The 17,704-nt window shown below is 41.0% G+C and overlaps 1 protein-coding gene across 2 annotated transcripts in view; it reads left to right on the forward strand.

The window, feature by feature from the left end:
• GABRA3 (gamma-aminobutyric acid type A receptor subunit alpha3) overlaps positions 1–17,704 on the forward strand; it is a 204,655-nt gene that overhangs the window by 39,435 nt on the left and 147,516 nt on the right. For both annotated transcript variants that reach the window (XM_007507295.3, XM_001376922.4), the window contains exon 3: positions 13,080–13,201. In XM_007507295.3, coding sequence (XP_007507357.1) covers positions 13,080–13,201 — 122 coding nt within the window. The remainder of the gene's footprint in view (positions 1–13,079; positions 13,202–17,704) is intronic.

Genomic DNA, 17,704 nt, shown 5'->3' on the forward strand with positions numbered 1-17,704 from the left:
TTGCATTCATGACCCTTTTCTGTGCACTCTGAGCTTTATTCTTTCTAATACTATTCTTCTAGTACTACTCTGCTCTTTTCTGTTTAATCACAACTACATGATCTTGCTTCCATCTCCCATATAAGTTTTAAAAAAATCAAAGTTGGCCATTAATCATAGAACTCTATAGCTATCTCTTGGGAGACTTTTCTTCCTCCTTGGAATTGCTTATGTTTATATCTATAGGAATTAATTCTTGAGATCTTCCCATATTTTTTTGGCACTGTATTTCCTTAAAAAATTTTAGAACATGGGATATTATTCATGCTTTCTTTGAATCCTTGAAATCCACTATCTAAAAATCTAGGTTTCGTATCAGAATTTATGATAGGGAAAGAGAGAAAAGATAAGAATAGGCTTAGATGGTGTGGTCATTTCCTAATGAGGGTGTTATCATTCTTATCCCAGTAACTAGTTTCTCCTTGTTGGTCAGAATCAAGCATAGAATAGCATTTCCCCTTGTTGCTTCCTCTATATTTTAAAGAGCAAAAATTATCATTAAGGGAAGTGAAGAATTTATTAGTAGTTCCACTTCTGAAATAGAAAGAACTTCAGAATATGTCTGGATAGCTGAAGTCCTATATCATGTCTCCATTCTAGGTTTGTGACCTGTTTCCTGAACCACTCATCTATTTTCTCTTTCTGGATGGGTCTTCTGTGGTATACTTCTACCACAACATGCCTTCTGTTTTTACATGATACACCCAAATGCTCTCTACTTTGCTTCTCCAGTTCTTAGAGTTCCTTGTGAGTGTGACTTTTTACAGGTAGTGTGAAGATTAAAATTAACTCTCCCCTCATTGTGAAGATTAAAATTCTAACCCCTGTCTATTTTTAGATTTTAATCCCCCAAAATGTAAACACCCTATTTAAAAGTTGAGTATGAAGATCTGCCCATTTTAGATTTAATCACCAAAGGTGTAAACATCCCATTCACACTTGAGTGGGGGAGGTCTGTGACCCATGTTTGCAATAGTAGGTGATGAATCATAATTGACTGGTTGCCTTCTGAGCAGTCTTAGAGCAGAGCATCAACTGTGATTGGTAGATATAAAATTAGGGGATGACACAGGAAGTGACACAAGAGAAAATGTCTTTAAAAGGGAGTGACAACTTCCTGAATGAGTTCAATTCTTCATGCTTTTGAGTTGAGGCTGGTGAAGAGGGGCAGAAGGTTCTGCTGACTGGACCTGAGATCCTTTTCCTTTAGACTGAGAGTGAAAAGCTGACTCTTAACTGCTGGATATTCAGAAGAGACTAACCTCAGGTGTGACCTATCCTCTTAGAAAGATTTCCTGCATCCCCAGGGCCACAGCTACAAGGGCTCAGTCCCCTCTGGTTAAGAAATAACTCTCCCTGCCCAGAGGCTGGGAGTAAATTACTTAGTGTTTAGGCTAGATATCTTACCTTATCCCCTCTCTGATTTCTTACTTCACTCTTTCTATCCCTTTAAAATTAACCCTATTTCCCCCTTATAGTAGCTAAGGCTTGCGTTCAAATCTGGTCTCAGATATGTATGGCTGTGGGACTCTGGGCAAGTCATTTAACCTCTATTTGCCTCAGTTTTCTCATCTGTAAATAGAAAATAACAAAAGTACCTATCTCCCAAGGTTGTTGTGAAGATCAAACCAGATAATGTCTGTAAAGTACATTTGTAAGATGTTCTTAAATAGATACATAAATGCTAGCTATTATTTTACAATGCAACATCACTCTATTGTCCTTTTGATCCTATTTCATTGAATAATTTTCTATAGATACATCACATTCATGAGCCCTGTCCCCCCAAATCTTTCATTCTTAAGAGATCATATTTCCTTTCCTTGTAATGCTCTCCCGTTACCTTGTTTATGACCCATAGTTCATACATTTGTTAAAAATGGCAAAGCATTTTGTTTATTATCTCATTTGATCCTCACAAACAACCCTGTGATATAGTTACTATGGTTATTGCAATTCCTAGTTTTTAGATGAGGAAATGAAGGCTCAGGGAGATTAATTGACTTGCTCATGCTTTTTCAGTAAGTGTCATAGGTGGAATCTCATCATAGGCCTTTTCTATACCAAGTTGAGCATTCTATTTATTAGACTGCACTGATATATGATGTTCTGGGCTTATTGCAGGCTCCTTTATTATGTCTAGTGAATTATGTGTCCTCTCTACTGATATTCTTTTCCTGATGTTATACCTCTAAGACATAAGTTACAGAAAAGGTACTGATTTCCATTGGTAGAAGAAGTTCTGCACCAGTAGTTACCCTCACTGAAGTGGTCTAGTTAAAAAAAATGTTATACCTCATTTGCTCCATGGAATCTGGCTTGGCAGATATATTGGGGTAGTTTTTTCTGCCTTGCCTTCAATTTTCAATTTAAATCTGACTGGATCAGCTTTCCAAGACTCCAGGCAAATATATTTTGACGACTGACTCTTGACATGCGCATTTGATCTCTGACCAAGATATCGTCATTCTCATATTTTAAGCCATAGTCATGTCAGGTTTGTGGGTGGCTAGGTGGTACAGTGAATAGAATGCTGGGCTTGAAGTCAAGAAGACTCATCATTGTGAGTTCAAATCTGGCCTCAGATACTTAATAGCTGTGTTACTTTGAGCAAATTATTTAACCCCATTTGCCTCAGTTCCTCATCTGTAAAATGAGGTAGAGAAGGAAATGACCAGCCACTCGAGTATCTTTAGCAAGGAACCCTAAATGGGGTCACAAAGAGTAGGACAAGACTGAAAAAACAACAACTGAACAACATGTCAGGTTGGCATAAGTCTGCCTCAGTATTTCTCAATAGTCACCAGCCATTATTTCTCACTCTTCTGTCTCTGACTTTTATGGGGTGACTCTTTTCCTGGTGGCACTTATCTATACCCATCATAATTTCTGGGAGCCCAAGAAACTTTTCTTCTTACATGGTTCCAGCTCTTTCTTCTCTAGGAAAATCCTTTGACCTATTCCATAATCCCAAATGTTTATTAGTCCTCCTTTTCCCATTCTTTCCCTATGCTGAGTTTTTCTTCCTTCCAGGCTTCTGGCATAGGTTATGCATCCCCTGGACCTTTTTTGATTCTTTCCTCTCTCTGTTTTCTCTTTCAAGAATTCCCTCCAAATTCCTAAGGAATATTTTATTCTCACTTTTTCCCTGGAGAGTAACAGACATGCTTCTAACCCTTTACCAACTCTTCTTCAAGGAAGGCTGACTTGCATTTTGTGCAGACATAGCTTTACTTGACCCTGAAGAACACACAAACGTTCTTTGCTACTCATTTCAAAATTCCCCATGGCCTCCATGTGTGCTGGGAATAAAATCTTCAGGCCTTTTGTCCTTGTTGGTAGCTCTTGTGGCTATGTCTCTTGGCCAAACCATCTATTATCGTTGCCTCTTTGCCCTAATGAGGATTTGGTTACTTGGATATTATGAGCAAAGCTTTATTTATAGTGGATCTAATAAATTTTCTTGTGATATATTACTCTCTTGCTCAGCTGCCTTGGATTCCTATCAAACCTCATATGCAAACAGAAGCTGCCTTCAACTGCTGCCCTTGAAAAGGACTCAGACAGAATTCTAACTTCTAGACACTTCCTACCACTTCCTATTCTTTTTTTTTAATTGACATTATTTTATTTGGTCATTTACGAGCATTATTCACTGGATACAAAGATCATTTTCTTCCCCCCGCCCATCCCATAGCCGATGCGTGATTCCACTGGGTATCATATGTAATCTGATTCGAACCCATTTCCATGTTGTTGGTATTTGCATTAGAGTGTTCATTTAGAGTCTCTCTTCAGTCATATCCCCTCCACTACTGCAGTCAAGCAGTTTGCTTTTCCTCGGTGTTTTTACTCCCACAGTTTATCCTCTGCTTGTGGATAGTGTTTTTTTTCTCCTAGATCCCTGCAGATTGTTCAGGGACATTGCATTGCCACTAATGGAGAAGTCCATTACGTTCGATTATACCACAGTGTGTCTGTCTCTGTGTACAATGTTTTCCTGGTTCTGCTCCTTTCTCTCTGCATCACTTCCTGGAGGTTGTTCCAATCTCCATGGAATTCATCCACTTTATTATTCCTTTTAGCACAATAGTATTCCATCACCAACAGATCCCACAATTTGTTCAGCCATTCTCCAATTGAAGGGCATCCCCTCATTTTCCAATTTTTGGCCACCACAAAGAGTGCAGCTATGAATATTCTTGTACAAGTCTTTTTCCTTAGTATCTCTTTGGGGTACAAACCTAGCAGTTCTATGACTGGATCAAAGGGCAGGCAGTCTTTTAGTGCCCTTTGGGCATAGTTCCAAATTGCCCTCCAGAATGGTTGGATCAGTTCACAACCCCACCAGCAGTGAATTAGTGTCCCTGCTTTGCCACATCCCCTCCAGCATTCATTAGTTTCCTTTGCTGTCATGTTAGCCAATCTGCTAAGTGTGAGGTGATACCTCAGAGTTGTTTTGATTTTCATTTTTCTAATTATGAGAGATTTAGAACACTTCTTCATGTGCTTATTAATAATTTTGATTTCTTTGGCTGAGAACTGCCTATTCATGTCCCTTGCCCATTTATCAATTGGGGAATGGCTTGATTTTTTTGTACAATTGATTTAGCTCTTTGTAAATTTGAGTAATTAAACCTTTGTCAGAGGTTTTTATGAGGATTGTTTCCCAATTTGTTGTTTCCCTTCTCATTTTGGTTACATTGGTTTTGTTTGTACAAAACCTTTTTAGTTTGACGTAATCAAAATTGTTTATTTTGCATTTTGTGACTCTAAGTCTTGCTTGGTTTTAAAGACTTTCCCTTCCCAAAGGTCTGACATGTATACTATTCTGTGTTCACCTAATTTTCTTATAGTTTCCTTCTTTATGTTCAAATCATTCATCCATTTTTAATTTATCTTGGTGTAGGGTGTGAGGTGTTGATCTAAACCTAATTTTTCCCACATTGTCTTCCAATTTTCCCAGCAGTTTTTATGAAATAGTGGATTTTTGTCCCCAAATCTGGGATCATTGGGTTTGTCATATACTGTCTTGCTGAGGTCACTTTCCCCAAGTCTATTCCACTGATCTTCTTTTTTGTTTCTTAGCCAGTATCAAATTGTTTTGATGACTGCTGCTTTATAATATAGCCTGAGGTCTGGGAGTACAAGGCCCCCTTCCTTTGTATTTTTTTTTCATTATTTCCCTGGATACCCTTGATCCTTTGTTCTTCCAAATGATGTTTGTTCTTCCAAATGTTATGGTTTTTTCTAAATCAGTAAAAAAAAATTGGAAGTTCAATGGGTATGGCACTAAATAGATAAATAAGTTTGGGTAAGATGGTCATTTTTATTATATTGGCTCGTCCTACCCATGAGCAGTTAATGTTTTTCCAATTGTTCAAGTCTGGTTTTAGTTGTATGGAGAGTGTTTTGTAGTTGTATTCATATAGTTCCTGTGTTTGTCTCGGGAGATAGATTCCTAATTATTTTATTTTGTCTAAGGTGATTTTGAATTGGATTTCTCTTTCTAGTTCTTGCTGCTGAGCTGTGTTGGAAATATATAGAAATGCTGATGACTTATGTGGGTTTATATTGTATCCTGCAACTTTGTTAAAGTTGTTGATTATTTCAACTAGCTTTTTGGTTGAATCACTAGGATTCTTTAAGTAGACCATCATGTCATCTGCAAAGAGTGATAACTTGGTCTCCTCTTTGCCTATTTTGATGCCTTCAATTTCTTTTTCTTCTCTAATTGCTACTGCTAGTGTTTCTAGTACAATGTTAAATAATAGAGGTGATAATGGGCATCCTTGTTTCACTCCTGATCTTATTGGGAATGCATCTGGTTTATCCTCATTGCAGATGATATTAGCTGATGGTTTTAGATATATACTGTTTATTATTTTTAGGAACAACCCTTCTATTCCTATCACTTCCCATTCTTCTCACCTCTTTCCAACAATTAGATTTCAGATAGGTTTTCCAATCTTGCCACTTTTCTGCTTGTGTCCTCTGTCCATGGACAGTGATTATCTCTTCCTACCCCTTCTAAATCTCAAATCTTCTGTTCTCCTGGCTAACCATGCCTGCTCATCATTCTAGTCATTCTCCTCTACTTGTTCTCCAACTTGCCAATCTCTTGTCTAAATTATAATTCACTGCTGAATTTGAGACCCCAAATGTGGCCTAACCAGAGCAGTGGATAGTGGGTACTCTGTATATGTGTATATACGCATTTTAAAATCAATATATGGCAAATAGGTCCCAACATATGTATTATCAACATTACAAATGTTTCAAGGCAGCATAGTGTGGTTATTATAGGATCAGAAGAACTGGGTTTTTAATCCTGGATTTGCTACTTATTAACTTTGTGACCTTGAACAAAGGCCTCAGTTTCCCCCTCTATAAAATGAGGGGATTGATCTACATGGTCTATAAAGTCCCTTCTAGATTTGCAGCCTACACTCCACTTATATGGAAGGCTAGCTTGGGTCATGCTATGATCAATGATGGGAGTGCCACCCAGTGCCACCATGTTTCTTTTTGTCACATTGCAGTGCCTGTGGCTTGGGGACAGGGCAGGTAGGAGAGCTAGGATCTGGAGTTTAGCTAATCAAGAAGATGGGTGAAATTGAGAGTATATGCAAGAGGGAAGACAAGGATTTATGACCAAAGGTCATCGATCCCACAAACAAAAGAGCATGACTCTGTGTGCAGGGAGGCTAGCAGAGTCCCTAGTCTGGGAGATGAGCTTAAGGGCTGCAAACTTGGTGGTAGCCTCTGATCCTAGAACAGAATCTTCTTTGCTTTCTACCCTACTTTCATTCCATCCTCCCAACTGGGTGTGAACACACACAATACATTACATAATGGAACTGACCAATAATCCTAATAGATTTTTCTGTTATATTTTGGGTTAAATAGGCCTTTGTGGGCTAGCCCAGGAACCCACATACAAGTGAACATTGTTCCTTGGAGGAAATGTGCTCTAAATATTCCAAACGTGCACACATTGGGCAGACACTGTGTTTGGAAATTGAAGACCCATTACACACAAGCCTCTACTGAAATCCAGTAAGAAAATGAGTTACAGCAAGCAAATGGACTAGCTTGCTGTGGTTGATCAGCCATAAATGTTTTTCTCCCCAAATCTGTCTAACTCTCTCCCTGGGAGGATGCAATATTCAGTTGCTAAGTAGCCATGCAGGACTTGGTCTTGTTTTTTGACATAACAAATAAGGTTGGAGAGAACAGTTAGAATACTTGCTGAGCCACCACTCCTCAAACAGCCATTCTTTGTTAGGTTCTTTCCCAATATTTAGAAAATAGTTATGAAAAAGGCAGCTCTCTCTTAGAGATGCTGTGGATATGGTCCAGCCTGAAGGCCGTTAGCCTTTTTCCTAAGCATCTTTGAGGAAGATTCTATAATATCTCATTAATAAAACAGTAAAATGTAGTACAGACTTGGTCAAAAAATTCTGAGACTCTCATCCTCCTGATTTGCAATGGGACCTTGAATAAGTCATTTCATAGACTTCAGAACTCAAAAGGACTTTTGAGATCATCAAACAAGTTGTCTCCCTCCCTCTCAACCCCACATTAGAAAAGATCAACATTTGACACCAACAATCCATACTTCCATATGTCAGTTCCTTCTCTGGAAGTGGATACCATCTTCTTTTGTAAGTCCTTTGTTCTTTCAGTTCTTTAACCCCACAAAGAGAACTGCTATAAACATTTTAGGACATATAAGATTTTTTCCCCCTTTTCTCTGATCACCTTGAGAACAGACCTAATAGTAGTATTGCTGTGTCAAAGGGTATATACACTTTTACAAATCTGTGAGCATCATTCCAAGTTGTTCTCCAAAATGGTTGGGTCAGTTCACAATTCCACCAACAGTGCATTAGTGTCCAAATTTTTCCACATCCCCTCTAACATTTATCATTTTCCCTTCTATCATTTTTGGCAATCTGATAGGTAGGAGGTGATATCCCAAAGTTTTAATTTGCATTTCTCTAATCAATAGTGATTTAGAGCATGTTCCCACATAGCTTTTATTTCATCTTCCAAAAAACTGTATTCATATCCTTTGACTATTTATCAAGTGGGGAGTGACTCATTCTTATAAATTTGACCTACTTTTCTACTTATTTGAAATGAGACCTTTATCTAAGATTTTCTCTAGAAAATCCCCCCCCTCCCAGACTTTTTGCTTTCCTTCTAATTTTGGTTACATTGGTTTTGTTTGTACAAAATCTTTTAAATTTAATGTAATTGAGGGAGCAGCTGGATAGCTCAGTGTATTGAGAGTCAGGCCTAGAGATCAAAGGTCCTGGGTTCAAATTTGGCCTCAGTCACTTCCAAGCTGTGTGACCCTGGGCAAGTCACTTAACCCCCATTGCCTAGCCCTTACTTCTCTTCTGCCTTGGAACTAATACACAGTATTGATTCCAAGACAGAAGGTAAGGGTTTAAAAAATAAATTTAATATAATTAAAGTTATCAATTTTATATCCCATGATGATTTTTATCTCTCGTTTATTCATAACTTCTTCTCCTATAAATAAATATGATAGGTAATACATTCTATGCCTTAAACCCTCTCTTTTTTTTTGTTTGGAAAATTTTATTTAATTAATTTAGCATCTTTTTCCATGCTTACAAGATTCATATTCTTTCCCTTCCCTCAACCCCCTCCCATAGCTGATGTGCAATTCCACTGGGTTTTACATGTGTCATTGATCAAGACCTATTTCCATATTATTAATATTTGGACTAGGGTGATCATTTAGTGTCTATATCCCCAATCATATCCCCATCATTCCATGTGATCAAGCTGCTGTTTTTCTTCTGTGTTTCTACTCCCACAGTTCTTTCTCTGAATGTGGAGAGTTTCTTTCTCATAAGTCCCTCAGAATTGTCCTGGGTCATTGCATTACTGCTAGTAGAGAAGTCCATTACATTCTATTGTAACACAGTGTATCAGTCTCTATGTATAATGTTCTCCTGGTTCTGCTCCTCTCACTCTGCATCTGTTCCTGGTGTTCTTTCCAGTTCACATGGAATTCCTCCAGGTCATTATTCCTTTGAGCACAATAGTATTCCATCACCAACATATACCACAGTTTGTTCAGCCATTCCCCAATTGAAGAACATCCCCTCATTTTCCAATTTTTTTGGAAGAGCAAAGAGCACAGGCTACGAATATTCTTATGCAAGTCTTTTCCCTTATCTCTTTGGGGTATAAACCCAGTAGTGGTATGGCTGGGTCAAAGGGCAGGCAGTCTTTTAGCTCCCTTTGAGCATAGTTCCAAATTGCCCTCCAGAATGGTTGGATCAATTCACAACTCTACCAGAAGTGAATTAGTGTCCCTACTTTGCCACATCCCCTCCAGCATTCATTAGTTTCCTTTGCTGTCATGTTAGCCAATCTGCTAAGTGTGAGGTGATACCTCAGAGTTGTTTTGATTTTCATTTTTCTAATTATGAGAGATTTAGAACACTTTCTCATGTGCTTATTAATAATTTTGATTTCTTTGACTGAAAACTGCCTATTCATGTCCCTTGCCCATTTATCAATTGGAGAATGGCTTGATTTTTTTGTACAATTGATTTAGCTCAAATTGTAAATTTGAGTAATTAGACCTTTGCCAGAGATTTTTGTTATAAAGATTTCCCCCCAATTTGTTGCTTCCCTTCTAATTTTGGTTGCATTATAAACCCCATCTTTTTAACAGAGGGGGAAATTATGTCTCAGACTTGGAAAAATATTTGACCAAAGTCACACACAATAAAAGAGCTGTAATTTGAGTCCATGCCCCCCACTCAAAATTTAGTACTCTTGCCACTAAATCATGCCATCTCTTATATCATTCTGCTTTCTTCTACTTTCTGAGTCTTGTTTTCTCCTCCATCTGGAATAAAGATCTTGACTCTGCCAGTTCTGATGTTTGATGGACTCATGTCTGACTATTGTTAGAAACTCTACCTTGCATTAGTACTTACTGCTGCAGGGTAATAAACATGGTGGCAGTGGTAGGGACAATCTCAGTTGGAATGGATGAGTTCAGCCATGGACACAGAAATAGTTTTGGCCTGAGTTAGAAGTCTGGGGAGATTAAACAAGCTCCTATCTATTCAATAATTTAGTTCAACTCAGGTGGGAAATTTATTAGCAGCCAAGTGTAAAATCACAGAGAGATCTATTGAAAAGAGGGTTGGGGTTATATCACAACATTAATTAACTCCTGTCTTAAAAGGAACTTGCATTAAATCTGTAATGGAGAAACAGCAGTGGCATTCTGTCATAGACTCAACAGAGAGGAGCTGTAAATTTTGATGAACATCTATGTTCCTGGCACGGAATCAGGAGGCCTGTGGTCTGTACCAGATTCTGCCACACACTTGCTGTGTGACTCTGGATGAGTCGTTTCTCTCCTTTATGCTTCACTCCTGTGTTCCTTCTCCCCCATGTAAAATTAGGTCTTCGAAAAAGATAATTTCTAAAGGCCTTTTAAGCTGTTCCACTCCCACTATGCTCAGAATCTTTGGAGTGATGTCCTACCTCATTCTACCACACCTGGGGCATGGACAGGGTACTTGGGGGTATCTCAGACTAAACAGGTATAATTGGATGCCAGGTAAAATGAGGAAAGCCCAAACATCATGAGGGAGCTACCAGTCCTTGTTTGGAGAAGAAAAACAAATGAAGAGGAGGATTTGCACCTACTTCCTTTTGGCATGTTCCCTCCTCTCCCCTCTTTATCCCCTTTCCTCTCTTTTCTTTCCTTCCCCACCCCAACCCTCTAACTTTTTCCCTCTTCATCCTTCCCATCCCCATCCTTTGCCTTCCCCTTCTCCTTCCCTCTCCTTTCATCCCCCTCCCTTCCCTTTTCTTCCCTTCTGCTATTGAAATGGACTTTAAATCATAGAATTATGAATTCTCAGGAGTGAAGGAAGGCCAAGAGGAGATGATGACCGCCCCCCCCCCCCATGAAAGTGATGGGATAAGGAACAAAAAGAGAAAAAAACAATTAGCAGAAAAGGCTTATGGGATAGTGACACAGATTGTTTTCTTCCTTTGCATAGTCCTTACTTGGCCCCAAACTGGGGAAGGAAGGAATGTCAGGGGACCCCATGGAGTTCCAGCCTGGTCTTTTTTAAATGGATGGGCACCATTTACAAAGTCATTGACAAGCATTTGTGTGTCTAGTGGTCGCTTTGCTCACTCATCTTAATCAAGTGCTCGCTTTCAGGTCATTTCTTTCTCTCCTTAGCAGGAGCACATCGATTTGTCAGCTCTGGGTCCCAACCCCCACCAGATGAGGCTCTTGCACCAGTTCTCCCAATCCATCCGCTAAGCGGCCATTCATCATGGGCCCTGACAGGCTCTCCCCCTCCCTCTGACTGCAGAGCAGTGCTTTGTCATCCCCCTCTGGCTCCTATCAGCCCATTGAGGCTTTACTCCTTTACTCTGCTGCCTCGTACCCTGTGTCCCCTCTAGAGCTAAATGTGTCCTCCCTTCCATTCATCAGGAGGCTTACTAAGTACTGGGAGCCTTCTTGAAAGAGAAATGGGATCCAGGAATCCTCCCAAGTTGAGGAACATTGTTCCTTGAAGTTGCCAGTGTGCTGACCTGACCCTCCTTTGCCTCTCTCTTTCTCTTCCTCTTGCCTTGCTTTCTGTGCTATCAAATAACTTGTCGTAGACAGAAAGTATAAAGTTCAGATGCACTAGCCCTTGCCCAAACTAGCCCAGATGTTTGCAGTGACAGAAGAATTTCCAGAGGAGAGGAAACTAGGTATTAATTAGAAATAGTACCAGATCTTGGACTAGTCCCATTTCCTCTCTACCTCTGTTTCCCTTTTTATAAATGAAGATGTTGGACCAGATCATCTCTAAGGGTCCTCCCAGCTCTAATAGTCTATGATTATGCTGGAGGAGTACAGAGTGACTGGAGCAGAAAGATTATTGGATTTGGAGTCAGAAGACCAGAGTTAAAGTCCTGGCTCTACTAGTTAGCTATTTGTGTGACTTTGAGCACGTCTCTTTCTCTCTGGGCCTTGAGTTTCACCATCTATAAAGTTGAGGACTAGGTCTGAATGATCTCAAGATTTGAGCTTATCTGACTAAGTAATGGTACCAAAAATTTGAGTCACCTTTTCTAAACCTCAGTTTATACTGGTAGTTCTTCAGCTCTTCCTCATTTTCCACTAGCTTTCCAGTACTTACCTGAGTTCTGTCCCACTGTCATCTTGCTGAGAAAGTGCAGACCTTACAACTAGGGATGAGAAACCTTCTGGCCCCTGAATTCTCTTGCTTCCACCTCCTTAGGGACTTGTGAGAATCCAGGATCACCGAATGTGCCCTCTTATTCTTCCTATGCCTTTGTTTTTCTGATCTCTCATGTGTTTTGGGGGATCCCCACCCCTTGGGCCTGAAAGTCTATTTGTCTAAGTTGCTACATCCTTTATCCATCCTCCCTTTTGCTATTTTTCTCAGGCCTGTGTTCTTCCCTTGAAAGCAATTTATACTCTTGTATCTTTGCTTTACTTCGAATAGATTCTCTGAAGCCTACCTACTTTCTAGAACTGCCTAGGTCTTTACCACGAACTCCTGCAGCAAAGTGCCCCAATAGGAATCATGAAGGTTTCGAATGGGTACCCATTTGGGGAAGTCCTGAAAAATAGCCCAGGCTGGACTTAGAGATTGTCTGAGGCCTCTATCAGACATTGGTGCCTGATGCCAGAGGCTGCAATGGTAGACCAACCTGAACTCCAGCACCGTTTCCTGGCTGGAGGGCTACAGAATCCAGAAAACTGCAACCACCACTAAGTCTGGGATGCCTCCTTCATTCTCATTGTGCTGAATGGCAGGATGCATTTCTGCTCCAGATCAGAGACACGAAGTTATATCAGAGTTGGAAAATATTCCTGGGGAAGTGAGGACTGGACTTTAGAAATTTCAAAAGAAGGAAGAAGACTGCAGGCCTGAGTGGAGGCATGTGATTGCATTTCTCATTTGTGTCTGGTTTTTTTCCTCTCAATGCTCTAGGCTGTCTCCGAAGCATGGTCCGGATATTTCAGATGACAGTACTGACAACATCACCATCTTCACCAGGATCTTGGACCGCCTGTTGGATGGCTACGACAACCGTCTAAGACCAGGGCTTGGAGGTCAGTCTCTTTGTGGGGATCCTGTGCCACGTTGGTTACCATCAGCTGTTAAGTGCCCTCATCTGTGCCCTGTTACAATAGCCTGTGACATGTTCTGTTAGCATGATCTCAGCCCTTGGATCTTGGAAACTAGCCATTTATTATCTGGTAGGAGTTATGAGAAAAGATGTTGTACTATACGGATGAAGGCTTGCTCTATCTATGAAGCCCTATCCTTTGGCAGCTTGAGTGTGTAAATGTGTTACCATTTACCTTTTGGAAGGCTAAATCTTAGCAGCAGCCCCCTGGCCCCATCTCTCTGCCTGGGCCCGGAGGCAGCCTTCACCAGGTATGTCCCTCGGGCATGGGTCAGGGCATAGGGCCGGCTTGGGTTCCACGTGGGGTATTTCCCTGTTGGAAATGAGCAACAGGGTTCAGCTCATGGCATACTCCAGCTAACAAAGAACATGATCATCCCAAGGGAGCTTAGCCTGGCTTTCCCTGGCAGAGACAGCAGCAGCAAAAGAGAGAATCGCTTTTACCTCAGAAGCCCTGGGCACTGTTCAGTTTGAAACTCAACAGAGGAGTGATTCACTGACTGATCTTCCTCTATTCCTTGTCTAGAAACTTGCTACAGGATTGGGATTTTGTGCATTACCGTAGTGGTATATGGGCATGTTGTCTCTCTTTTACATATTTGAAGGAAAGGACTATTTAAGGTTGTGGTGCTGGGCTGCCATGTCTTGTGGCTAGCCTGAGGATAGTATTTGTCTATACCTGCTTTCTAGAGGGATCAGCGAGGTAGGGATGGGTCATCCGCTACTCTAGGCACCCACCCCTTGGAGCTGACTGGATCTAGCCCTTTGGCTAAGTCAGCTTCCTCACAGTTTAGGGCTTATGGACAAAAACATGGAGGCAATTTATCTAACACTTATTAAACATCTACTGTATGCCAGGCCCTATGGTAGGCATGGAGGGGACAGGAAAAATGTCATCTTTGCTTTGCTTCCATTTCAATTTCAAAGGGTTAGAATTAGGAGGGACCTTAAAGGTCATCTATTGCCAGTCCTCAAAGAGCTTCTGTTTCTGTTTTACTGGGGTTACTTCTAGAACATGGATGTAGATGAATAAATGCATTGTGTTTTGAGGAAGGATAGAGGACTGACAACAAATCTTGTTAAGACAGGATTTGAACCCAAGTGCTCTGACTCCTAATATACCATTCACTTCATTATATTTCTTACTGAAAAGGTTGCCTGAACCTTAGCTCTCACTACCCCCTGACTCCCCAAATCTAGATCTAGGAGAACTGGGCATGGGGATCTGTGCCTCTTGGGCCTAGAAGAAAGGGTTAATGCATCAGGGTAGTCCTTCCATCCATTTTTCTTCCAGAATTAACCACAATGCCACTAATAGCTTAGCTTCCTTGCATTTCTCTGTTAAGTGGATCAAGACAGGACAAATACAGCATCAAGGAGAGCTAGGGGACATCAGGGCTCTGTCAGGGCTCCATAGCAAGTGCAACTCTATGGAAAGTACTAATAAGAGTGGTAGAGGACTTCTCGAGATCTCTTTGAGGCCCCTGATTTGATGACTCCCTTGAGCCCTTTTCTTTGTAAGATGTAAAACCCTTCCTTAAGTCATCTTGGTAGCCCATAATGCAACAATGCCCTTGACAGTTTGGATAACCAAACAAGGGCTTTCCCCCCTACCAGGACCTAGATCAAACTGATTTTCTGTGGACCAAAAGCTCTGGAAAAGTTGTGGTGCTAAGACAGAGTGTTTTGTTCAAGGGATTCCCAAGTAAAAGAACACTGGCTCTTCAGTCAGAGGGCCAGGGTTATACCCTGGCTCTGCCTGTGTAACATTGGAGAAATCACTTCATCTCTGGGCCTTAAAATGGACCAGATGAATTCAAAGGTCCATTCCAGCTTGAAGCCTTTGCTGTATGTCAGGCCAAAGGATGATTTTCATTCAGCTCAAGCACTGCCCCCCAACACACACACACACACACACACACACACACACACACACACACACACACACACACCTCTGACCATTCTTCTTGCTAACAGAAAGTGAGCTCTTCCTTCTCAAACTATCCTAACATGCTTCACCCTATCACTGTTTGCTTCATAGGATCCTTAACTGTCTGTACACTGAACCCTTTTCATTAGATTGCAAGATCCTTGAGGGCAGAGGGTGGGCAAAATCTTTCTGCTGTTTATTAGGCACTTAGGGAATATTTGGTCAATTGAAGTGTATTGTGAGGCCATAGACTGGCACCCAGAGGGCCTGAAAGAGTCATTGCAAGCTCTTCATTTGCAACGTATACTCTTCTAGCAGGAGATAACTGCCTTTACTAAGAGGCATATCACCCTTGTTACAGCTTTTGATTCTTGTGAGCATCTGGGCAAGTTGGAGACTTGGGTGGAAATCAGCAGAGATCAAACTGGGATGGGGACCCCAGGTGCTGATTTTCACTTATAAAATCAGGAGTTTTCTGTGTTAGAGCAAAGCATCAGTGGCACATGTTGAGGGGAGGCTCATTTTCTAAGCATTATCCAGGCAAGGGACAAGCCATGAGAGTAACAACCATCCCAGTCCACTTATTTTAGGTGGCCTTCTCCATGGGGTTAGAGAGAAGGGCTATCATGGCAGGGATCATTGTCTCCATTTTACAGATGAGGAAACTGAGGCTTCAAGAAGAGAAGCTTGCATGCCTAGTAAGTGACAGAGGTGGTATTAGAATCTAGGCCAGGTCATCTTATTTCCAATTCTGTTTTCTTCCTACCACACTATTCTATGGATTAGATAGCTCGGGACTGAAATTCCCAAAGGTCCCAATCAGATTTAGAATTGATGAGAGAACTGGGATAGGTTGGATACACAAAAGAAGTGGCCCAGCACCCAGTGGGAGCTAAGGATTTTAGCAAGAAGTGAGTTGTCAGCCAGAGTGGGAGTAGGGCTAAGGACTTTGAGGGGCTTGTCCCATGTTGGCATCTAGGAGTCACTCTGGTCAGCTTTGAGAATCAGGGCAGCTTGTTCCTGATCCCTGGGGTAGAAGACCAGATAAAAATAGCTCTCATTTCTGGCATGTTTTAAGGCTTACAAAGTCCTTTTCTTGAAGCAAGCCCATGACATGGGAACTCCAAGGAGTCCTATTTTAGAGATGAAGAAACGGAGGGTCAGAAAATGGAAATGACTTGCTCCCATGTTCCCATACCTAAGCAAATGTCAGACACGAGTCAACCCCAAGTATCCTGACTACAAGTCCAGTGGTCTTCTCATCATACCAAGATCTCCAAACCCTGCTGTGGTTCCATCCACCCCTCTCAACCTCACTGAATGTTATCAAATGTTGCCAGGCCAACTTTTCTGGGAGATTTGGGGGCAATTAAATAAAGCTGCCACCATGAATATTGGAAAGGAATGATGTTAGCTGGGGAAACCTATAGCTGCCTTCTTCTTGCCACTTGTGTTCAGGGTACTGGGGCCTTTGCCTTTGAGTAGAAGACCAGAACACAGATGTCAGTCAGGTTTCTGTGTATGACAAGCTAGGGTCATCTCAGCAGATGGCTTATTGCTCTGAAGTGAAGGTTGAACAATATGAAATAATTCCTAAGCCAGTTGGAAAGGGAAGCTAGTGAGCAGCCTTGGGCACTCATCTGGAGTGTGGGCCTTGTATTAAGGCCAGAAGAACTTCAGGCAGATTGATCTGGGATCTTCACAAGAGAAAGGTTAGTTGAGAATGGAATAAGAGCCAGTCTCTTCCCATCTTCTGCCTGACTGCCAACACAACATCTTTAAAGTCCATATCTTGCCATGTTACTCCATACTCAAAAATCTTCAGTGGCATTCTATTGCCTCTAAGGATAAAATAGAAAACCCTAAGTTTGACTTTTAAAGCACTCCACACTGGGATTCCAATCTGTATTTCCAGTCTCATTTTATTTTATTTCCTGTCCTTCCTTTCCAATCCAGTCAAACTGGGCTGCTTGTTTTTCATGCCTGACATTTAATTTCCTACCTCCTTGCATTTTCACAGCCTGTCCCCCCTTGCCTCACCTCTGACTTGTAGAATCTTGACCTTCCTTCAAATCACAGCTTGGGTGCCACCTCCTCTGCCAGGCTTTTCCTGACCACCCCAGTTTTTAGCTATTCCCTCTTAAATTGACTTTTATTATTTTATTATTCCCTCTTAAATTGTGCATTATATTTTACAATCTTGCTTTTACTTGCTTGTGTATAGGGAAAATAGTATAGAATGTAAGCTCCTCAAAGACAGAAACCTTTCATCTTGTTATTTTTACTGTCTTGCACATAGTAGGTGAATAATAAACTTTTGCTGAATTGATTGAAGGAAATTTCAAGAAAATAGGGAGATGAGACAGCAAAGAAGTTGTGCAAACATCTGCTCAGGGAGGGATTCACTGTAAGTAGTCAACTAGCTACTGTTGGGTTGACAAGGCCAGTAATTTAACTCAGAGGTCCACAACCAGTAGTCCTTCAGTTCTTGCTTAA

The sequence above is a fragment of the Monodelphis domestica genome, chromosome X (genome assembly GCF_027887165.1).
Source record: "Monodelphis domestica isolate mMonDom1 chromosome X, mMonDom1.pri, whole genome shotgun sequence".
In the NCBI taxonomy this organism is placed as follows: Eukaryota; Metazoa; Chordata; class Mammalia; order Didelphimorphia; family Didelphidae; genus Monodelphis; species Monodelphis domestica.